Source organism: Phoxinus phoxinus (assembly GCF_949152265.1).
Source record: "Phoxinus phoxinus genome assembly, chromosome: 13".
NCBI classification, from domain to species: domain Eukaryota; kingdom Metazoa; phylum Chordata; class Actinopteri; order Cypriniformes; family Leuciscidae; genus Phoxinus; species Phoxinus phoxinus.
In genome coordinates, this window is record NC_136888.1 from 17,784,782 (window position 1) to 17,810,061 (window position 25,280).

At 37.7% G+C, this 25,280-nt stretch overlaps 1 protein-coding gene across 1 annotated transcript in view; it reads right to left on the minus strand.

Annotated features, from left to right (window-relative positions):
• Positions 1–25,280, minus strand: part of ank3a (ankyrin 3a) — a 121,416-nt gene that overhangs the window by 24,581 nt on the left and 71,555 nt on the right. The window contains exons 26-37 of the mRNA XM_079632699.1: positions 18,029–18,131; positions 14,498–14,607; positions 9,387–9,419; positions 7,063–7,287; positions 6,632–6,786; positions 6,318–6,529; positions 5,315–5,522; positions 4,442–4,538; positions 3,231–3,459; positions 2,780–2,905; positions 569–691; positions 233–259 (exon numbers count right to left, since the gene is read on the minus strand). Of these exons, the coding sequence (XP_079488825.1) occupies positions 233–259; positions 569–691; positions 2,780–2,905; positions 3,231–3,459; positions 4,442–4,538; positions 5,315–5,522; positions 6,318–6,529; positions 6,632–6,786; positions 7,063–7,287; positions 9,387–9,419; positions 14,498–14,607; positions 18,029–18,131 (1,648 nt within the window). The remainder of the gene's footprint in view (positions 1–232; positions 260–568; positions 692–2,779; positions 2,906–3,230; positions 3,460–4,441; positions 4,539–5,314; positions 5,523–6,317; positions 6,530–6,631; positions 6,787–7,062; positions 7,288–9,386; positions 9,420–14,497; positions 14,608–18,028; positions 18,132–25,280) is intronic.

Genomic DNA, 25,280 nt, shown 5'->3' on the forward strand with positions numbered 1-25,280 from the left:
GAAATACAATTAAATAAATAAAAATCAAATCTGCAAAAGAGAAATGTGAAAAACGTTTCCAATAAGCCACAAAATAACAATGCTTTAAATCTACTGATAAACACAAAAAGGAGGCATGCACTTGCCTGACAAATGACCTGGTACAAAAGCTTTTGACCAATCACATAAATAAGCGTATGATCACATAAGCACCACACTAAAGGCAAAGGTGGACAAGTTATGAAATATGTACCTCATCATCAGGATCTGACTCCATTTCCTACAATTTCCCACGATGCATTGCAGCAATACATAATGGAGAGGCAGCAACCGAGGATGGTGAGTATGTGAAGATGGCGTTGAAGGGAGAGGAGTAAGAGAAAAGGAGTTTAAAGATGACAGTAAGGGAGTGGAAAAGGTAAAAAATGCAGATGCAGAGAGATTAAAAGAGAGCAAGACAAAAGCAAAGGCAAAATAAAGTTACAGCTAAAGCAGCAACACAAATAGCTCTGTGACAATGTTTAATAGTTGAAGACTCTAGATAACACTAGAGGAAATGTCACAGAATCATGTTTATGTTTGTTCCTACCTTCCTGTGTGTTGGCAGTGTGAAGTTAAGGTTGCAGATTGCACTCTGTGGCAGGCCTTTTGCGATTTTAGGTTCTCTGAGGAAAGATATTCTCCCACATGGCTCTTGGCCCATATCTCTGACCTACAAAATCCATACACACATAGAATGACAAAAAATCTTAACATATAACTCCAATCATATCAGTAGCCCCATAAAAGCTGTTTTAGTTTATATTGAGCTGAGCTCATGGGATCTGCTATGTTGAGATCACATGACCAGCTGATACTAATTATTTTCTTTAATTTATCCCAGGAATCAAATTTAAAATGAGCTCATTTTGTGCATACAATTGTAAAATGTCTCAGTTTAAACTAAAACATTTGTTATGTTATCTATGTTCTATTGTGAATAAAATACTGGCTCATGTGATTTGAAAGTCTTTTAGTTTTCATTTTATTCAAATTTTAAAAACGTCCAAACTTTTCCAGAATTTGGGTTCTACATGCACCTTTAACTTACTTTATATCTTCGATTTTTGCATTTATTTACATTTCAAAATCCAGTTTTAACTGTATAGCTGATTTACTTTATTATACTTCTTTAGTGAAATTCTGTATGCGCATCTTTACAGTTTATTTCAATCGATTTGACATTTCTCCAAATAATTGTGGTTTCTCTCAAAACAATTAAAAGCAAACTAAACACTCTCTTGTTGGCGAAACAGTTCAATATTCACTGCATAATGAAGCACTGCATTTTATTCTAGTAATGCATTAAATAAATACTAACATAAAAACTAATAGTGTGTTCTTTGTTGATTTGATAACAAATTCAGCTATGGATACACAAATACATGAATGAAAAGAAATTTTTCGTGTCCTTCAATCGTGTTCTTCAAAAGTTCTTTAATGAGTTTAGTTGCATAGCAATGATTTTCTCCCCAAAAATAATAAAATAAATTAAATATATAAATAAATGAACTGCAATCATTGAATCAATTACTTTTTTTTAATCTGGCCACTCATCTGGCCAGTCTTTTGACATGCTTGTACCTCAACTTCAATATGGTGGAAGGAACACCAAACAACTACAAAATATCACTACATTTGCTCCTGATCACCCTGCAGAAAGTGGATTTCATTGAGGGAGTTTAAAAAATGTGTATGGCCTAAAGACAGTATTGTGTGCCACAACACAAGTGGTTAAAATGGCAGCACATAATAGTGATGTTGCCTCTTCTTTGTCCGGGGTCATTGACTGGGGCACAATGTTTATATTGGGCTGAACTCTCTGTCCAGCTTCTTTCAAGGAAAGACCATAATTTATAACATGGTCAATTAGGGTGGCTCTGATTTCATTTGAAACTCGTCTATACCCTATCCTTCTACCTCTCTCCTCCCTCCTCTTACACCTTGCTCTCCCCTTCCTCGCTTTCCATGTCTTCTTATCTTTTCTTCTCTTGCTGTTTCCACTATACCATTGCCCTCCACTCTATCTTCCTCTTCTCCCTCTACTCTTCCCCCTTTTCTACATCCTTAACTCTTCTTGCTCCATCTCCTCTTTCTATTGACCTTATTCACAGCAGAGCCATCTTTGATTTTTAATGGGAATGAAAGCAAGGCTGTGAGGGATAGACATCACTTCAGTGGGTTGTTCTGTTATTTAATGCGTTATTTTGGATTGTTCTGCTGACGAAACACCAAAAATAATTTTCCAAGAGATTTCAGTAGACAAAAAACCCAGACAATATGAGCTGTGTAAAATTATAAGTGATAATAAGTGGAGCTGTTTACAGCTTTTTACTGCGGATGTAGTTGAAAACACGGTAAGTCTATCCCTCACAGCCTTGCTTTCATACCTGTCATGGCACTGCTCTGAATAAGTCCTATTCTATCTATTACTTTCCCCTCATCTCTTTTTACCTCTTCCAATGTTCCTCTCCCTCTCAATAATACCCTTCCTCTACCACCTCTCACTCTTACACCTCCTCCTTTTCTCCTTCTCATTCTTCTGCTACTTTTGTGTTGTTTTTCTTACCCCTTTTATAGTTGTTGTAGTTGAGATAGTTATAAACAATTAGGAAATTAGCATTTCCTGTGAAAATAATCAGATTACCGTTTTAATTGTTTTGAAAGTAGTTATCTGAGTTTGGAGAAATGTGTCAAATCGACTGAGAAAAACTGTAATAGCTGGAAAGAATTAGGATGAATGAGCCACTGTCTCTCAAACCTTGATGTTGAATGGGAGTCGGTTCTCTTTGAAGGCATAGAAGTTGAAGATGAGTTGCTGGCCACTCTTTGCCAGAGGAGAGATGTTACCGTAGAAATCTACATGAATGGGCTTACCCTCCAGAATCTGACAAAGAAACAAGGAACAGATCATAAGAAGCTGTACATTTATGTCTTTATATTGTCAATGAATTATCAGAAAAGTGCTATTGTGTTTGAATATAGGAGACTATAAATGTGTGGGTGTTTTTATGAATATGGACGGAATGACAGGTACATGTTCTATCATGTTTTTTCTTATGTGTGTATACATGAATATTCACAAACTCACGATGACTCACTGTTTCCAAACACTGACAGTATGTTCATCGTTAATTATTTATGTGAACGTGTATAGTGTTGTGTGTGTGTGTGCATGAGTGAAGGCTAGAGTGTGAGTTACAGTTGCACACCTCAATGTCTTTGCTTCTTGCCACCTCCTCAAAGTTCTCCTGCTGCTCCAGAGTTTTGTCGACTTTGTCATCAGTCATGCAGAAGCAACGGAGGCGGGACTCTACAGGGTCGATCATTTTAGCGAACACCACAAACTTGGCCAGGTACGGAACACAGATCAGCTCTCGGTACAGCTGAGATGCTAAACCCACCGTCTCACTGATCTGCTGACAGTCTGCCAACCAAAATCTACAGAAAGGAGAGGAGAGGGGGAGAGGGATTGTCAAGAATAAGGAAAATTCTCCCCAATTCTTAAATTTTTCACAAATATTTACAGTTCTTTCGCTGTTACAACTCCACGGGATGAAGAATCTTGGTTCTAAAATGTTTACATGATATAAGTTATGGAAACAAAATCTCAGCTGTTTGACACAAACAATTAATGTTTGTACCAGTGGTGCTCAGTCGAAATCCAAAAAAAGGCCACAAATCTATTCTGACTTGTTTCATAGATAAAAAATGCAAATGACAAAATATGACTATAGAAGCATTTCTTTAGTATAAGAAAATATACTTATCAAAAGGAGGAGAAAACATCTCATATCTTTTGTTGTTGATGTCAAAGACTGTGCGTACCAATAATTTTTTTTACATAAATGAATCTTATTAGTAGCTAGTCAAATTAGGAAGATCCCAACATGAACTATGTTGCATGACATGCATATTCCCAAAAACAAAAATATGTAACGTAAAATATAATACAACCCAAACTACATTAAATGCCGGGTCAGTGGCAACGAGAATATGCATGGTTTAATTTTACATGTTGCTGGGCTTATGCAGTTCAAGGTGATATCCATTAATGTTAATTATTAATTAATTAATGTTTATTTAAAAAAAAAAAAAAATTATTGTTAGGAACTGACATTCACAAAAAAGTGATTTGCATAATTTAGAGAAATGTAGAGAAAGATAAGCAGATCCTCACACTATTTATAGAAAAGGTGTCTGTTATTTAAAGAACTTATGTGAACCTTCCTCTTCTTCTCACTAATTCATTTTTCTAGGCAACATATTTGAGTTCAATCAGCATCTGACTTTGCAGATGTGCAGATGAACACGATTAGAATGCTATAAATTAATCTAGGGCACAAATCCTCCACTGTCTCCCACTCTGAAGCACATGATTTGAATCTGCATGTGATATACTCCAACATCAGCTGAGACTTACCTGGCAGACACATTTGTGGTGAAGGAAACACAATCTGTGACAAAGGAGAGAGGAGTGGTCCCAGTGATGTCTTCCCACTGTGCAGGGGATGTTCCACCTAAAAAGATGCAACACTTTTAAACACTGGTGTCGGGAATCACTACAGAGCCTGTGATGTCTGTTGGGTATGATACTTAATGATTTATTGGTCCTTTTTATTCGATAGCAGTGCGGAATTTGATGTCACTTGCAAATGCATGCTTTATCTCAGGTTACGTTTACACGACAACGATATGCTTAAAACGGAGAAGTTTTTCCTTTGAGTTATCCGCGTACAGACGACACCATTGTCAAAACGATCCCCATTCACACGGATCCACGAAATGACTAAAAACCCTGTATTCTGCTGCCAGGCCATTAGATGGCGATGAAACACTATAGACTGAACACGTAATACGCATGTGCATGACGTCATTGTCTTCAGCGATTCTCGTTTTTGTTGTTTTCATGGAGTGTTTTCAACCCCGTTTCAAACCCGTTTCCACGCACACAAAACGCTGCCGTCATGTAAATGAACGGCAAAAACGCATAAAAAGTTTTACGGTTTTAGTTATACGGTGTCGTGTAAACAGCCCATCAGAATTGACCTCCTCTTTTAACTCTGTATACACCAAAGTGAATCCAAATGTTGAATTTAAATTCAGACAGGGGATATCAAATCAACGTGCAGTTGTTGTTGCACATTCATTAAGCCATCATGATTAAGTTATATTTCTGCTCTCGAATGAAAGAAGCTCTGAAGTTTAAGTATTAAAATAAATAAAAAATTAACCTGACATTTTCACTCCTATCTCATTTAAAATACACATACATAACCTTTCACTATACACATACCTGTGATGCTACAGAGCAGTCTAAGGCAGGGGGCAGGTTCTCCTTTGCGTCCATTAGCAACAGCCGCTTTGCATCGTGGCGGTACAGGGATTGTCATGGTGATGGGCTTGTGGAATTTCCTCCTTCTGGGCTCGACAGTAACAATCGGGCTGAAGGACGCATGGTTACCAGTGATGGTCCACACCATGTCCTCTGGCACTGGCTGTGCCTAAGAGAGAGAAACAGACAGAGAGAAAAGCAGTATTAAGAATAGGAGAAAAAAAACAGAAGAACATCTATTTGCAGAGCATCTACAGTGTGTAAATCCGTGCATGCATGCGGTGTTTGTTGTTCATGTCTCTAGGCATATGCTTCTAACTAATAATCATTAGAATGTGGATTGCTTTTTATTGCTTTAGTCTCCTGACTTGTTTTATTGCTTTAGTCTCCTGACTTGTAATGTATAAATTCTCAGTTTCTATGCTATGGTCATGGGTTGTCTGCCAGGAAATGCATGTTGACCACTGTTAGAACAGAAGGAGTCCCTATGTCCAAAGAACAGATGATATTCTGCTATTTTGTGTGTGTGTTGGGGGAGGAATATTCTACCATTGTGTGTGTGTGAGAGTCAGAGAGAGAATGTTCCCAGAGCTCCTTGAGGTGACAAGATAGGCAGTTTTATGTAAACTGCTAAAATTACTTTATCAAAAAAATCATTCCGATCATTTTGTGAACCAGTTTGACTCGGACAAAACAAATCGAACATTGTTTAAGCTTGTAAGTGAGTTTTCATCTACACAAGTTCTTCAATAATATCAATATATAGCTTCTTAAATATTTTAAAGCTGATAACCACCATAAATAGATATTTACTATAGAAGCATCCTTTACGGTTCCTGAAAACACAAATTTTTTAATTCCCTTATATTTCCTGGTTTTCCATGACCTTGGAAACCATGTAAAAGTAAAAATGAAGCTTGACTAAATATAATTTGACAACAACCATCTTGATAAGCCTTTATACCTGTAGTCCAACACGAATCTTCTTCGTAAGCGCTCCATGGGGAAAGGCAGCCTTCACCATGGGAACAGCCTCACTACTCAGGACTCCGCCCTCAGGTCCCATGTGGTCACTTTCTTGCTTGATGCGTGACACCACCGCAAAGTACTGTGGGAAATCTTTTGTGATGATGCGGCAGATACGTTTTTTCTCCAGCTCTGCTAGACTGTCCATCTCTGTAATCACATATGAAATCACAAATAAACAAAATCCTGAGAATTAAATGAAAGCTCCCCGTGAGGTAGTTTTAGTTATGTCATCAGCTGTTTGTACATTACCCTCATCCATGCCATTGAGGATTGAAGTGAGCTCTGTCACTTTGCAGTCATAATGATGTTCTTTCCAGGTCTCTCCATTATCGCTGCGTAGGACGATCAGCTCTCTCTCCTTTCCCCGCATAGAGCCAAAATGAGGAATTTCTACTATCACAGGCCTGAAAATTAAGTGAAGATAATAAAGGGGTGTACAGATAGTGGAAATGCATTCACTACAACCAAGCACTCAAAACCGGACAGCAAGATGGAGAATTGCACCATGCAAATTGAAATCAGAACTAATTTAAAGAGAATTTAAGTGAAGAAGAGAATTTAAGATGGAAACCCTGATATTACTCAGTCTGAATTAAGTCCACTTAGAGATGTTTTTCATGATTTATCTGCTTTTACTGTGAAACTACAGATATTTTGAGCCACCTCGGAGGAACTCTTACCCCAAAAACTGTGCCCCGGATGGCCCCATCTCCACAAGTCTGCTCACAAGACCCTCCCCCTCCACCATAGGGGGTGGGTACGCCAGGCGGTGGCGCTTTGCTAGGCGGCAGGTGATTCGTGTTGGTGCTGGACACTTCCTGGGTGGAACGATTATGCGCATACCATCATGACGACTTCCTCTCATCGACCCACCCCGAGCATCCACCATGAAACTCACAAGGAACCTGTAAGAAGAGAATGAACGAAAAATGAAAGAGAGAGGGGGAAGGAAATTAAGAAAGAAAGAGGAACACCACGCTAAAACCACTACACAGACACGAACGAGTGAGAGACGATTCCCATGCTGTGATCACTGTACACCCAACACACGTGGTGAGGAAAGAGAGAGCGAGAGAGAAGGCAAAGGTCTAAGCAGAAAGAGAAAAGAAGGAGCAACAGTAAGCGAGAACAGACCATTACAGCAAGGGAGATCGAGACAGAGGAAAAACAATTAAAAAGAGTGACAGTGCTTCGAGCTGTTAAACCTGGCAGCATTTAATCCCTCGTTCAAAAGCAGCAGAGACACAAGGGGGATTCCTTGAATATTGACTTACCAAAATATTACCAGTCACTGTACGCATGACTTGGAATCAAATGTTATCCCGTTTACTGCCAAGATCAATTGTTTCGAAGCAGTGATCAGTGATCAACAGTGTGACCAGAAGCACCTCCACAGGTGGACAGAAAACCCAAAACACCCATTATCTGTTAATGTGAACTGAATGAAATTGTGTGTTTGTTACATGCACATGAGATCCTAACACTGGATGTGGGCTGGGAAGTGCAGCTAAAATGCTAAATTGTGACATTTTTCAACCTACTGATGATATAAAATATGCCGCTCAAGATTTTGAGGTCGGTAAGATTTTGTGTTTTTGAAAATCTCTTATGTTCGCCAAGGCTGCATTAATTTGATCGAAAGTACAGTAAAAATAGAAATATTGTGAAATATAATCACAATTTAAAATAACGATTTGTAATTAAAATAAAATGTAATTAAATTAGTTCATTTTAAAAATTAAATTCTTGTGATGGCAAAGCTGAATTTTCAGCAGCCATCATTACGGCAGTCTTCAGAGTCACATGATTCTTCAGATATTATTCTAATATGCTGATTTGGTGCTCAAGAAACATTTTTTAATTTTATCAAATGTTAAAAACAGCTGCTTAATATTTGAGTGAAAACTGATACATTAATTTTTAAGATTTTTTGATAAATACACATTTAAAAAGAACAGCATTTATTTTAAATTGAATTTTTTCGAAATCTTTACTGTCGGTTTTGATCAATTTAATTAATCCTTGGTGAAGAAAAGTATTTAAAAACACTCTTGAAAATAACTTTTGAACAGTATTTTATCATGATACATTTGCCCTAAAATGGCTTAAAAGTATGTTTTTGTAGTCAGAGGAACCATTTTGACCAAACATCCAGTGATTCCAATTTAAACTGTTTAATGTATGAACTAAAACGGTGAAGTCAATGATGAAGGCATGTTTTTCCACATAATTTTCAATAAATAAATCATTAAAAAACTCATGGAAGAATTATATTTAATAGTTTCCTTTTATATGGATCAATATAACAATAAATTGTAAAACAAACTGCTTACATATGTATAATAAATATATATTTAATATATGAGATATGTCACCTCAAGAATTCCAGGAACAATATTGAGTGATGACGTAAACAAGTTTTTGAATTAGAGTAAACTTTAAATCAGGGACACTATAAACGCTCTCACACTCACAAGACAAGGACAATGTCTAATGGTGTGGACTAGCAGTGTCAACATCATAGTGAAATTTAGAATTAGTATTTTAAATCATCAGCAAAATGATCACAAATACACAGTTACATTTCAATATATTGCCCACTCCTAGTGAGAAAAAAAAAAGAGAAAGATGCAGCTTTAACAGGTGATTTCACACTGAGAGGTGAAGAACATGACAAAAACCTCCCTTTCATCACTAATTTCCTAATGTGCTGATGGTGGTAGTACTAGTGTGTGTAATGAGTGATCTGCAATTTATTTCAGAAATGTGCTGAAGTTGCTGATCTCTGAATGTATGTGAGGTCCATTTTCCAAAGACCGGCTATTCACACACCCAGTGTGGAGGAGCGCTCACACAGATGAGGAGATAAAACAGGGAATAAAACACCGGAGAACAGGAAAGCGATAAAGAGTGAAAGAATACAGGAGAGAACAGATGAAAAATATAGAGAAAAGACAGGACAGAAAGCTATAGAAAGAGTGATGTCACCGGACTCAGTTTTCACCTGGAGTCATACTGAGGAAGCGGGGAGGAAGGGCTGCAAAAGGAAAATTAACAAAAAGAAAAAAAGAACAGAAAGCAGGAGGTAAAAATAAACAACATTCATTATTACAGTTGTTGTCATGGTAAAACAGCTGACATACAAGTAAGCAAATCAAAAAATCAGATCTTATGTGCAATGCAGCAGAAAGTGTGTGCGTGGAGTGGGGGGAACCTATAGGAAAACAAAAATGAAGCCAATGAAAATATTTTTGCATGCTTGCCCAAAACAGCATAATGTTTGCAGATTGGTTGGGTTAAATCATCTTCCACCAATCATAAATGGTATCATTATACACTAATGATATGCTCGGTTCCCCCCCTTAGGAGAAATAGGTGGTTAAAAGTAGTAGGCCGTGGGCCGGACCCCGAAATTGTGAATTTCACAGATCCCTGCCAAGGAACTAAGTGATTTGTTTACAGATGGCATGTAAAAATTCTTATAAGTAGTGTAATCATTGTTTCCAACGTTGATGTGTGCACATTTTATGAAGATATCGATTTAAACTCTTACATTTTTAAACGGGCAAATTTGTAGAACTACTAAATCGTAGCGCCAGAAAACGTAAACAAATCACCCGTCTCCCTGACAACCAACATAATTGATACAGTAACTTTGCTCTCTTTATAACGAAATCCTGCGATTTAAATAGTCTTTATATACTTTTTGTCTACACGAGCTATACTATACATTGTGCACTTACCGTCAGAAGACCTCTAAGGTTATTGATCACCCGTGACATGCATAGAAATTTACATAGACCGCATAACAACAAAGCGGGACGCGATTGACAGCCGGTGTGCGACAATATGAAGTGCTGTATACATGTTGCTTCTAGGGCAAAAAGCCCAATAACCTTATTTTCTCAAACAAGTTGGGCATCATTTGTTCAGTGTGCCCAGAAATGGGTTAACCTCAACAATGCTGAGAGTTTAATAGCTGAAAAAGTCATAGCAACATTCAATTTAACAGAAACCTGGAGAGCCCAAGATGTGCCCGTTAATGTGGGCTTCCATAGGGAATGCTACATGCTCTTCACCAATAATGATCACATTGCAAGAGCATGTAGGAGGAGAGAAATGGCAGCCAAAGATACTGAAGGTATGTATCAAATCCAATAATTCTGCAAATTTTCTATTAAAATAATTGTGTATTGATCGTGTAACTTTGGCTATGTATGTGTGTATTGTAGTTAGTTTAAGAAAGTATGTTAAATAAACCTCACACTACCAGTGAATCTTAACTACACAAAGTGATTTTTTATTCATGTATATTTTTGAACACTTTATCTTAAAAATTTTATTGAAAAGCTGGAGATTTAACAAGGGCAAAAAGCATATTCAATATAAGATTACAGTGAATAGTGTAAGGTTGACAATAAATTGAACACAAAAGTCATTTTTTTAAAGGAATGTTTTATTTGAAACAAAGACATTACATGGTATTCTTACAAATCTAAACAGTGAGATTACTAGATTAAAAGTAACCACCTTTGATAAACACATTCTTTGTCATATTTGTCTACCTGACAATGCATCCTATTCATACTGGAATATATACCAAAATATTTTCTATTCCTCTGTTCTACAGGAGAAGTTTGCAAAGCCTGCCAGACATACCTCCCCCAATGCAGCATGGATGGAGGATCGAGGGGGAATTCTATGCAGTTCATTGGATGACATTTCCACCAGCACCAAAAAGTGTCTTGGAGCTTGTGCATTGCCAGTGCAAAGCATTACAATGTGTGTGTGTGTGTGTGTGTGTGGGGGGGGGGGGGGGGGGGGACTGCACATGTAGAAAGCACCAGCTACCATGCACAGACATGTGTCTATTGGTGCTTTTCATTGCATGGTACAGCTCGAAACGGTTCGGCTCGCTTCACTTTTCCACTGCGTGGTACGACTCGACTCGGTACGGCACGGTTCGGTTCGCTTTCGGTTGCTTTTCCACTGCAGTTAGTACCGCTTCAAAGTGGGTGGGACTGATCGTTAATAGTTGCCGCCTCTACTGGCTCGGTAGTCACTTTTTAGTTTTTTTTTAATTTTTAAGTTTGTAGGTCCGGTGGTAGCCGTGTGCGGCTAAGAGCTGTGCTACTTCTTGGAACACTTTTTCATTCCGTGTTGCCCCATCCAGCTCTCGCTGGATCCGCTCCTCAGCAACCAACGAGAGGAACGTCTGCACCTCGTCCACTGACCACGATTCAGCCATTTCTTGTTTGATTTTTTTTTTACCTCTTTTGTCAAGTAAATACTCTAAAAACAGGTGCTACCGCGTTGGCTGTTGTCTGGCTATTTACATCTAGCGGGTTTAGTGTCTCGTGTCGCAAATACAATGACGCTGAAGTGACGATTCTGTCTGACCAATCAGTGATCTGCAGTGTTTTCACGTCACATTTAGTATCGGTACGGTACGCTTGGAACCTCAACAGAGGTGGTACCATTTAAAGCGAGCCGAAGCGAGCCGTACCGTACCGTACCATGCAGTGGAAATGCGCCAAAAGTGAGCCGTACCGAACCGAGCCATGTAGTGGAAAAGCGCCAAAGCGTGCTGTGCCGAACCGAGCCGTACCATGCAGTGGAAAAGCACCAAAGCGTGCCGTGCCGTACCATGCAGTGGAAAAGCACCAAAGCGTGCCGTGCCGTACCATGCAGTGGAAAAGCGCCATATGTAGGAACTGCACCAACGCTGTCTAAGGATGAAACACACAACATTGTGAGCGTGCAGCCATGGCCTGACTACATCTTTAAATAACATTACACTAATAAAAGTTAATCTGGTACAAGTTCGTTTTTGTCTGGTGTTGTAAATTCACTAAATAGCCCTAGTTAGCCGTTGATAATCTAACTCAGGGGTTTTCAAAGTGTGTGGCGGGGCTCCAAACAGTTTCAGGGGAGGATCAATGGAAGTGAAACTATTACATTACTTGCATTAGTTATCAAAAGGAGATCACACAGAATAGCCCACATGTGTGAGAGTTCAGATACAGTAGTTTTGGGGAACTGTTTTCCCCTCATCAGGCTGAAACTAATAAATGCCTTAGGACAGACCTTTGTTTATAACTGTTTGGTGCAGTAAGAAGTTATGTTCAGCAATATTAGGCTATTTTGGCTCAAATGTTGAGTGCCTATGGGATAAAAAATATATAAGTATGATCCCAAAGGCATCCAGGAATTGAGCGAAACTTACCAAGTAAACTAAAAATTGTGGTGGGGGCACGTCGTTTCCCACGCTTTGTTTGAAGGCACGCAGTCTCAGACTTTGAAAACCCCTTATCTAATTTTTGCCTTACTATAACATTAGCCAACTATACAAAATAAATCCAACGTGGACGTTGCCTCATGGAGATACCGTTAATACGTTGCCTACTTCACCCAAGTGAGGTGTTCCAAGAGCGTCTGCCTTCTGCCCTACAGATGTCGGCTTCACCATCAGGAGAGGAAACGCATGCAAAATATACAAAATACAATGTGCGATTAGACAGGAATCAGGAGATAACGTAAGCTAACTATATAACCGTGTGTGTTTTAGATCTCTCCCTGCCCCAACATAACTGATTCAAACTGTCAACTCATTATGAACTATGGAAGCTGTTTATATCATCCGTGTTGGAGCAGGGAGTTGTCTAAAACAGGCAGGACAACGTGTATCGTGTAACTTACTCCTGGAGATGTTTTGGAAATACTCTCGCAGTACATAAGCTTCACTTCAAATAAGATAAATTCATATAACTGTTAGCTAGTTACACGGAAGGGGCTGAACGATGGAAAAAAACTTTAAAACTTTCTTCTTCTGGACGAAAAAAAAAAAAACTTCAGCGTCATAGTCAACATTTTAAGACAAATGCAAATAAGCCCTTGATAAACTCTTTACAACACACAGTTAAATAAATAATTAGCTTGCGGTATCCACAGAACAAAAAGCTGATCCTACCATACAAAGTTACTTCAGGTGCTAACACTAGCCAACTTGCCGTATACTAGCTACATTTAAAACGACAAATAGCTTAGCATTACCCACGTGTGTAGCATTCGGCGAACATATGCCAAGACCAATGCATTCAGACTTTTTACAATGTTTCGGATAATGCTAGTGCTAATCAGTTACCTACCGTTTCCACGATGTGTGGTGCAGCCATACACTGTAGCAAAAAACGGAGGACTCGCCACTGACCGGCCGCCGCGCCCGCGAGTTCAGTTCACATCCGGGTCTTCGGGCACCGGTTCAAATAATGACGTGATTGGTCAACTCAAGTTGACAAGGTAACAACACGAGCTTTGATTGGTTCTTACTCCGGCTAACATTTTGTGGTTAGCTAGCGAGATTATATCTACGTTATATTTTTAATGTGCAACAATTGACGTTGGAAACAAGCAGTAATGTGCTCAACAACCATTTATAAAGCCAGTTATAAAAAATTAACCAGTTCCCTGGAGGAGATCTATCAAATCGAAAACTAAAGGAGAAAAACAGACTTGGCCCACTGCCTATAGGGAGTCAAGTTTTAGCATCGACATGAATGGCAATGCTGACAGAATTGCCACTACTGGAAATGAGTACACCTTTAAACTCTCATAAATAAAAGAAAATTCAACTGTGAAATAAGGGGGGTTGAGCACTGCCGTTCAAAAGTTATAGGCCAGTAAGAACGTTTTAAACAAATTAAAACTTTGCATTAAATTGATTAAATGTGACAAACACATTTATAATGTCACAAAATACTTCAATTTCAAATAAACGTTGTTCTTTTGAATTTTTGAAGCAGCACAAGGATAATAAAAATTCAGCTTTGCCATCACAGGAATAAATTCAATTTTGAAATATATAAAAATATAAATTATAAATTGTTTTCTAAATAATTTATTATATTTTAATCAGTCATTTTAAATGATAATAATTACAATAGAATAAGAGACTTCTAGCAAAACCATGCAAAAATCTCACCCGACCCAAACTTTTGAACAGTAGTGTATAATAAACATAATATATAATCAAAATATAAAAATGGCATGGCTACTAATGTGTTTGCATCCTTTAAAATTGTTTTAAACAATCTAAACACAAAAACGTATTCTTACCCAGAGTGCACGGGACTGCACACAGTGTTGTGTGAGTGGTCCACTGTGTCAGGGGTCCAACTGTACCGCCGCATACACTCACTGTTGTATTCACGAGTCACTGCGAGGTGCTGTAAACACATCCAAACATAATGATATGGGGTCAGGAAAGTTGCTAAAGGTGTGTGCAGGTTGTTAAAAAAAACATGTTACATTTAGAAATGACATGATAAAATTAAATTATGATATATATATTTTTTAATTCGATGACTCAGTTATCTAAAGATCTGATGAGATGCCTTGTAAAACCACTGCCAAGATATGAAGTTAAGAAAACAGTATGTCTTCGGAAACACCGCATTGATGCATCTGGATGAAACATGGCCTCAAACAGGACACTCAATGAAGAAAAGAAAAAATTCAGAAAACACAATGAGTGAAAGACCATGAAATAAACACTGACATGGCTGCATATGGGGGTGGAGTTTATATTTACAAACAAACAATAACACACAAATACCAATAAGCGACTAAATGAGAGAAAACGAATGTGTTCGGATTTTTGGGTAATGAAAGAATGGAAAAAATGGAGTGATGACTAACATGGTCACGATCAAGAACCTGTACCTTATTCTGAGGGTCCACCATGTAGGAAATATCTTTAAATACACTCTGAAGCTTTAAAAGAAAAACACACATGCAGGCATGTTTACGCTACTTGTTGTAAAAAAGGAAAGGGTGATCTTTGCTCTGCCAAACAAAAAGAGAGGAAATAAGTAGTGCGCTAAAAAAAAATGACAGTCTTTCTCTGATGTTGTTTAAAACCTAGTGATCCGTCTACCTAATCGAACACTTGAATGATGCCCAAAAAGCTGTCAAGGCAAGCAGCTCAATCACTTTAGGAAGACAACATCTGACACTGAAGGAAAAATAAAAGCAGTTTAGTATGCAGTATCGCACTCTCTCGCTTGCACTCTCAAGGAACTCTCAACGCTGTATGAATACTAAACATCATAACACTTATGTTTAGTTAAGGCTAACGGTTGTCATATTTGATATGCATAAGTGAAACCAATTCAAATTTGAATCAAACTAATTCAGTGGACTAATAACTATGTCTCTGCATTCTTGATGAATTTTTCCAAGAGTCTGGTGCGAACATTTGCTCCTGACAATGGAAAGAGCAACCGAACTCTGAACAGGAAAACACATCATGGAAAAGCTTGACAGAGTCCAAGTCTGACTCTCAATCTCTCTCCTTCTCTTTATGTTTCTGCCAGCGTCGGTTTACGGATAGATTGAGGTCAAGCATTTTGATTATTAGACTGAAAGTCTCAAGTCTTTAGAGTTTATTAAAAGGCACATTTGGAAATGAGAATGTGACACTGGACAAAAGAGAAGAGTGTGTATGTATCCGTGTGGATGGGGACCGGGCTTGCGCAAACCCCATGGGACCCAACACAAATATTCCAGGACATTTTGCTGTGTTGTGGAAAGTCCTGAGGAAGAATGCCAGACAATAAATCAAATAAAAAATAAAGCTTTAAATTAAGTGTAAACTTAATGTAGTAGTAGTAATGAAGTGTAGTTTAAATTAACTACTATGTAATAACATTTAAATTAAGCATTTGACACAATGCACTTATTGTATACATGTTGTTACATGATTGCCAGAATGCAATTACAGCTGTAATTAATTTCTGTAATTACATCTATATTTACAGTGTTGACCCTTCCCTTACACCAACAAACCCTTAAACCTACCCATACCACCAAACCTGTCCTAACCTTACCTGTATCCCACATCAATAACAGCAAAAGTGTTTTGCAAGACAACAAAAACAATTAATTACCTATACCTAAAAAAAATTATGCAAGTACATAGTTGTTAATAACACACAATATAAAGTGTGAAAGTGCATAAAGCAAATCTTATTTTTTTTATGTTGTATATAATAATTCTAGTGGTGACCAGTCAGTGTTGATGTATCTCAAGTGTGATATCTCATAGCGGTGCAGTGGCGCACACACACATAGCACACAAATTTGTGGTCAAATAAATGTAAGTCAATTTTAAATATATTTTCTCAGTATTTATTTAATTAATTATATTTATAATAATTTATAAACAGGGTTGTTATTGTTAACTAAACCCAATTATTTTGGTAATCGAGTAATAGGTCGATTATTCTGACGATTAATTGAGTAATCTGGCATTTTTTTGTGGTAATAAAAAATGTATCTAAGCGAAGACCAAAGCCTTTAAAATGACTTAAAATACATATATAATAACAATGAGGTAATAATATTGGGTTCAAATGAAGTATCAAATCCACATAATCAGATGGTTTATAGAACAACACTGATAAAATACATAATATACATAATTGTAATGTATTGACAACGGCCTGTTGTTACACTTTACAGCAGATTAAATCCTTGTTCAATACTGGCCAAACAACATTTAATTCAAATGTTTACTTAATCTTTCATATTTGGCCACTGCTTTAATTTGGCCACTGCTTTAATTTGGCCACTGCTTTAATTTGGCCACTGCTTTAATTTGGCCACTGCTTTAATTTGGCCACTGCTTTAGCGAACGTTTTCTATAAGAATAATATGTGGACATCCAAACATGCAAACTCAAGAGAAAGGTTTTAAACTTTTATTTTGAAATCACGATAATCAAGACGCATATTTAGAAACATATTGACGTATTCTCCTGTGTTGGTGTAGGTTTAGAAATGATTTACCTTACAAATCAGATAAAATGGCACACATTGCATGCCCAGCTAAACGTTAAGCAACCCAAACTCACAGCATATGCAGAGATGGAGTTTGAAACGCTCCATGCATATGAATGATAACAGATCATGTGGAGCAGCATTTAGTGTGAACGGAGCCGCTCTGAGACGCACAAAACCTATGCAGGGCATATACTGTCATATGCAGGGCATATATTTATTTAATTGAATTTAATGAATTCACAATAGCACTACGCTATGGTATGTTTTTAATACATTGTGCATATAATGTGGTTCATGGATTCCCGCCCATGGAATGGGCCACTTTGCATTCACTTTGGTATTTTGCCAGTAATTTGACACGGGTAAAGGAAGAACAAAGGAAAATTACAACTGAAATTACTAAGTTGAAGTACTAAAATAGTTAAATATTTCTAAAGTATTTAAATATTTAAAATACAGAAATATAAATATTTTTATAATAATAAATGTGATAAAAGCACATTTAAATGACTAAAATGGAAAAAAAGATAAAATAAAAATAAAAGATAAAATAAAAGCTAATTCTAAATATTCATAAATAGTAGTATAAAATATAATAATACAACATTATTATACACTTAATCTTTGATGTATTCATCACATTCTAGCACTGCCTTTCCTACTATGGATGATGCTACCTTAGTATTTGGCAAAAAGAGAGATAGAAATAATCATTTCTTAATTCTTACTGCTTTCTGGAAGTTTGACACAGAGTATAACAATACTGAATGAGAGTGAGAGAGATAAAGTGAGTAGGGATTCTCACCGTGTCTTTGGTAGGCGCCAGCATCTCTTCAATCATCATGCTGTCTCGAGCGAAGGAGCTTCTGTTCAGAGTGTTGGACCTGTCTGAGCTGAAGGAGCGCAGACTGGAGTGTGTAAGAGGTTCACATATGTACACACGCACAAGCAGATACACACAAACATAAAGCAAAAGACACAAACGGGGACAAACAAACATAAAAACAAAAACACAAAAGTTACAACATCCAACATCCAGGGAGGACAAAAGCAAACCCTTCAGAGAAGAGAGGAGAGAAAGATGTCTGATGGACAGAGAGGAGGACGTAAGAAGAAAACAGAAATGGGCAGACCATGTAGAAGAGAAGTTGAATGGCCAACAGGATGCTTATAATTCACTGGTTTACCCTTCATCGGAATTTTGACCGATTAATACTATCAGTTAAAATCAGTTATCAGTTTAAAAAGTAATTTTTTCAAGATATTTTTAAAAAAATTGCTGCGTGGTTAAAAAATACACAATTTTATACGTTTATTTTACACATTTTATAATACACAAAGTCGTGTATAAAACGCATTTAATTATTACATGCAAAAATAATATAAAATACCGGTAAATAAAGCAAAACGATTACAAACATTATAAAACACTATAAATATAACTATAGGCTATTTAGTTCCCCTCTCTCATTCAGCATGAATCCAAATGTTTCCATATTCATGCTAAAGTAGTATTTAGTATGTAAAATAGGCTATGTAGTTCACTCACGTTACATATTGACATAAAACCTCATCCTTCACACAATAAATGTGCTTGCTTGGCATAAGACATAGTGGGGCAATTTTACTACGGACTATTTCAATTTGAGCAGTGTAACTTTTTAGGTTTGGTTGACTATTTTTATTTTGTTAACAATGAACAGGCTGTGGTGTCAAATTAGTAATATAAGAAATTATATGTTTAGTCTTCAGTCACATGATCTTTCAGAAATAATTTAAAACAGTTGTGGTTGCTTAATATTTTTTTAGAAACTCTAATATTTTCAGGATTTATGGATGAATGGATTCATCTCTTTCTAAAAACTCCAATTGACCATAGACTTTTGAACTGTACTGTATATTTAAATAAGCAGAGGTCTTACGCTTTGTATGTCTAGTTAAATCTAACCCGACGGGTTTTGAAACAAAACAATCCACTATGAGCAGTTATAGCAAGCACCACTAATAATAAACGGACAATTTTGAGCTCATTTCAAATGTACGACTGCATGTGTGCACCCTTCTGCAGTGCTCTTCGAAATGCCTGGATCTCTGCAGGACAGCAGTCCTGGGTTGGTTGTGTGAGAGATTGAAAATTCTGCAGCAATCAGCAGGATTTAAAGGTACAGCACTGTAGCGCACACAGCAGAACCGTGCACGAGGGTGTGTTTACGGAAGAAACGGTGTTGGTTTGTGTGCTAGTCTTTGGATGAATGGGTTTACAACCGTCTTTCTGTCTTCCTCTCACACGTCAGTTTCATTCGTCCTGATGGGCATTGTTTTTATGGTTCTATAGTATTACGGCAGCTGAATCACCGTTCTCTGCAGTACACACTCTCTCATTTACCTCCTCTGCATTAACTTATCTCTTTTTCTTTTCGTTCTTTTTCATCATTTTCCTCCTTTACTATGCACTTCTTCTCTTTGTCTAATTATCTCATTCTGAACAGAGACAGTATTTTAGAAATAAGATGAATAGCTTGTATTTTTCTAACAGGCTAAGCTATGTTATAATCATATGCCTCCTATCTAATGTTCTGCGAGCAATGTGCAAATATGTGTGCTTGGAATAACTCTCTCTATGCTTCTCTATCAAAAGCACACTAGTGATTATAAACATGCTTAGAACACCATATCTATTCTTAATTTTGCAATAAAATTGACCTGTGATCAATGTTGTGAGTAACGGCCAATTAAATGTGGCATTGCAATTGCTGACTGATCAGCTTGAAGCTTTTGTCCCTGGATGTTACATAGAGCATCACAACTGAAACAACAGCAACACACAACATATATAAACACAGTCCATGCCACACTGAACAAAAACTCAAAGCAACCAAAATATAATAGTTATCACACTAATCATTAATATTTCAGACATCAATAACATTTAAAACAATACTTCACAACACACAACTACTGCCCGCTTTTCCTTTTATTGAAACACTCACATCTTTTCAATTTATAATCCGCCTTCAAAAGTGTTAGATGGCTTTTGTGTAACCGATAAGAAGCAGGTTTGGCTTCGGAGCCAGATAGAACAAATCAATTGTCAACACAAGAGGAGTTCAGACTCAGAGACCAGACCTCCAGTTGAGATGCATGAATTTGTTTTATCAGGCCGAGGAGCTCAGGCCTCAGTGTATGAAAGGGATGAGACTCCATAGAAACGCACTGCACCAGATGACATGGTGGAGCGAGGCATGATGGGAGTTGTAGTACTTATGGAAAGGGGCAGTGACAGAGACGACAGCTACGGAGAGAGAAGGCGAAAGGCACAGAGAGAGAAAGGCAGAGAGTAAGACATCACTCTTACCTTATCCTGGGGCTAGAGAGAGTGAGAGAAGCGAAGAAAGAGAAAAGAGAGTAAAATGTACTGGACGTGGCAGAAGCAGTGAGAGTTAAGCATGGCGCTGAGGCTCTGCCACAGCATGTGTTGTGCTCCTAGACAGGACTGGGTGCTTGTTTGGCAAGAACGAGCAACATTAGTAGCCCTATCTAAGAGCAAACAATGCCAGGCTGATGTTAACAAAACAAAAGAGGCAGAATATGAAACTGTAGAGTAGAATATCATTAAGAAACATCAAAATAGTAACAATCCAAATAGCAATAAGCATTTCTAAAGCAATTGAAACTAATTTTCAGACATGAAACAGTATGTCTTACCTTGGCTAAGCAGCTGGGACACTGAGTATTTGAGTATACTGAGCAATTATAGCAATAATCTATACGGCTAATTTGCCTCACATTTGACTATTTAATACCTCTTGTGTCCAATATCCAAATACAGCAAACCATAGAGCTAATTCTTCCCTCTGAGCTACACAAGTTCTGAGCACAAAATTGAAATGATCAATTCAATCAATCCATCATAACTAAAGGTGATAACACATCACACCTTCCCGTTCACACAAACCGAGTCACGCACTCTCCAGGCTTTGTCACTCAGTGTTCCCTTCCCCGTGATGACGTCATTGTTTTCAGTCATTTATTCCACGTCCTCGAATGCTATGACAATTGGCACACAAAGGCCAGCCAATCAGAACTAAATGTCCCGTGCAACAACAGAAAATTAGGCTCCTTTGTGCCACATAATGCTTGCCTGACAGGACTGGTACTTTTCCATCCTAGTGTCCCATTTCTCTCACCTACACTCATCATCCTTCTGCAACGACAACCAGATCCTGACGAGATGACCTCTTAAATGAGGGCATGGGCACAAAACACCACACATGCGTGTCATCTGCACTAAACCTTTCTGAGAAACGTAGCTAGTTAGATTTTATAAAAGGTACTGAAAAACATTGTTAAAAATTTGTACCTTTATGCATACAACATTATGTGGCTTTTTTCAAAAATGTGTAATATCCGATCTGGGGTGCGTTTCCCGAAAGCATCGTTAGCCAACTATGGTCGCAAGTTCCGTCGTTATCAGCATAGTTCAACGATTTGGTGTTTCCCGAAACCATCGTTCCAACGAACGTTCGCAAACAGCATCGCAAACTTGTGTGGTTGGAACGACAGCTCTCGAGCTGTGGTTAGAAGCAGAGTTTCTAGTTTACATGAGATATAGACTGAATAAATCCTTACCTTTAGCTAAATAAGCAAGCTGACATTCAGTACAACCCGTGTTATTTATTTAGAATACATACAAATGTAATTTACGTCTTTTAGATTGTCAAGAGATTTAAAACACCGTTTTTGAAGACTGCGCATGTGCGAACGCGCTCTACTATGTAAAAACGAGCCAAATATTGAGTCTGGTAATAAAGCAAAATAACTGAGAAAAATTAGAAATGGTCTTCAGATGCCATGTCTGTAACTTATATGACAAAATCTAGCGTTAATTCGATCTCAAACAGATTAATTAAAATAATTTATTAGTCCACCACGTGCGAGACGTCATAAACCAACGTGGTTGAACGATACTTTGCGACATACGGTTTCGGGAAACAGTCGTGACGAGCTAGTTGATTTCTCCAACGATGCATCATACTATGGTATTTAAACAGCGAGCTATATAGTTGTACGGGAAACACACCCCAGATTTGGTGCTTACAAGGACATCATCCATGTTATGAAGTGTCCTCAAGGCTGTCAAGATCCATTTGATCATGTTTCATTAATCATTAACAAAACATCTCGCCTACAATTAGTCATCCGAGCATCTTTTATGCGGTTATTTCCACTGGGTCACTTATAGTTTTGCTAATCAAACAAAAAGCATAAATAGACCATATAAATACCAAACCAACTTAGGAAATGCAACAAAACACAATATGGGTCAATGCATTAGGTTGTTCAGTCCACATAAATACTGTAAACTGTACGGTTAAAGTTGAAAGTGTTAATGGATAAGACATCTAATGTGACCATGTTTAAAGGGATAGATGGGGGGAAAAAGGGAAATTAAATTAAAGGGAAAAATGTAAATGATCCTATAATTTACATTAAATGATTAATGATTAATCAAGCCATTCTGGATCCTATGACTATCTTCTTTCAGACGAACACAATCGAAGATATATTTAATGGTTGGTAGAGAATGGGGGGCGAGATTTTGAAGCCCCAAAAAATGCACCATAAAAGTAATTATACGTCTCCAGGGGGTCAATAAAGGTCTTATAAAGTAAAGCGATGTGTTTGTAGGGCTGGGTATCGATTCAAATTTCAAGAATCGATTCGATTCCGATTCTCAAGATCTTGAATCGATTATCATTATTCGATTCGATCCGATCTTATATTTTTAAAATCAAAAGTTTTAACTGTTCATGAACAATCAAGTGTTTGTATTAAATAACATTCACAAACATACATTAATGTTGTAAAAATTTATTGTTTACTCAATGTGTTGATGTTAGATAAGGCATTAATGTTAATGAATGGTATCTCAATGTAGTGTTACCAACTAAACAGGAGATAAAACGTGTTTTATTTGACTTGACTGTCCTTTTATTTAATCCAAAACTGTGTTCATATTTGAAAGGCCTTTTAAACAAGATACAACCGCACACGATACCACTTTAGGGGCCGTTCACATTTCGCGTTTTATGCGCGTGCAAATTCAGTGAGAAGCACTTCAATGCATCTCAACAGGTCATGTGACAAAAACCAGCGGCCTTTACGTAACAACATGGAAAGCTCGGCCGAAAAGCTGATCGTCGCTGTACAGAGCGGCTTTTTATTTCTCATCTCAATTAATATATCTAGTAGTAAAGCTAATGCAATGGCTAGAAATCAATACATTTTTTGATGATACTTCCTCGTCATCATGGAGAGCGCAGTTTGCACCGCTTTCTCCACTCCACAAGCGCGTGCTTTCCCGTTGCGTCTGCCGTTGCTATGCAACCATGAACAGAGGCGCCGGCGCACCTGGAAAACGAATTTGCACGCGCAAAAAACGCGCTATGTGAATGATTCATTGCTCCTTTCTTGTCAACAAGTGGATTCAGAGAAACCGCATTAGCAGCGCCGCCGGTCGCTATGTCTCAGTGTGTTTATGGGGAAAATGTAGGCCTGTTATTAAATCGATCCTCTGAGTTACGGATCGATCTTTAGAAATTAATATGAAAATCGATTCAGAATTGGTGAATCGATTTTTTTCAACACAGCCCTATGTGTTTGTGTAAAAAAAAATACAGCTGTAATAACTAGCTCCTGGCAGATGAACCTATACGCATACTGTACAAGTCGAATTGCGCCACAAGACTAAATAACCCTGACGTGATGCATGTCGTAGGATGTAGGAGTATCGTAAGCTTAGACGCCTCTTGCGGTTTAAACAAATAGGCTCCTCTTCAATTATTTCCAAATTCTCTGACATTTCTCCTTAAAGGAACACTCCACTTTTGGGGGGAAATAGGCTAATTTTCCAACTCCCCTAGAGTTAAACAGTTGAGTTTTACCGTTTTCGAATTCATTCTGCCGATCGCCGGGTCTGGCGGTAACGTTAGCACTTTTAGCATAGCTTAGTATAGATAATTGAATCTGATTAGACCGTTAGCATCTCTCTCAAAAAAATTACCAAAGAGTTTCGATATTTTTCCTATTTAAAACTTGACTCTTCTGTAGTTACATCGTGTACTAAGACCGACGGAAATTAAAAGTTACGATTTTCTATGCCAATATGACTACTCTCGTAATAATCAAGGAACTGTGCTGCCGTACCATGGGTGCAGCAGGCGCAATGATATTACGCAGCGCCTGAAAATAGTCCCCAGCTTGGTCATTTCCAATGTGACCGGCACTAAGTTTGTAATATCATTGCGCCTGCTGGTACGGCAGCACAGTTCCTATGGTACACGGTAAAACTCAACTGTTTAACTCTAGGGGAGTTGGAAAATGAGCCTATTTCAAAAAAAAAAAAAATCCTGTTTTATGCTTCTAATTCGTGACCGGTGTTATGTTTTGCTCTATCCTCTGCGCTTCCGTGTTCGTCATTGTGTCATGCGTCAGACCAGGTTACTCTTCCGCCGCAAATCACTGCGTACGGGTGTCTTCCGTTATTATGGCTAATACAGTTTTAAACATGGATATTTTTCTTGCAAAAACCCATCGCTTCGCTTCAGAATACCTTTATTAACCCCCTGGAGCAATATGGATAATTTTTTATGATGCTTTTTTTTGGGGGCATCAAAAAAAAAACACACACACCCCATTCACTGCCATTCTAAAAGCTTGGAAGAACCCTATGTCTCCGTTTGTGTTCGTCGGAAAGAAGATATACACCTTGGATGGCTTGAGGGTGAGTAAATAATAATAATTGTCATTTTTGGGTGAACTATCCCTTTAAGTATCCACTATGTGTACTTCTTAAAGCTGAAATAGAACTTGCATTCATAATCCTCTGTTTTTGCTGTGAATTATACTAATGTGTCCGGTTTTACAACAACTGGGAACTCTACTGTCACTTCAGTTTTCATGTTTGATCAAATCAGTTTGCAACCATGAATTATTGCCGTTAAAAATTGAAAAGCAGAACATGCAACAATTTTGCCTAAAGTGGGATAACTGTATGA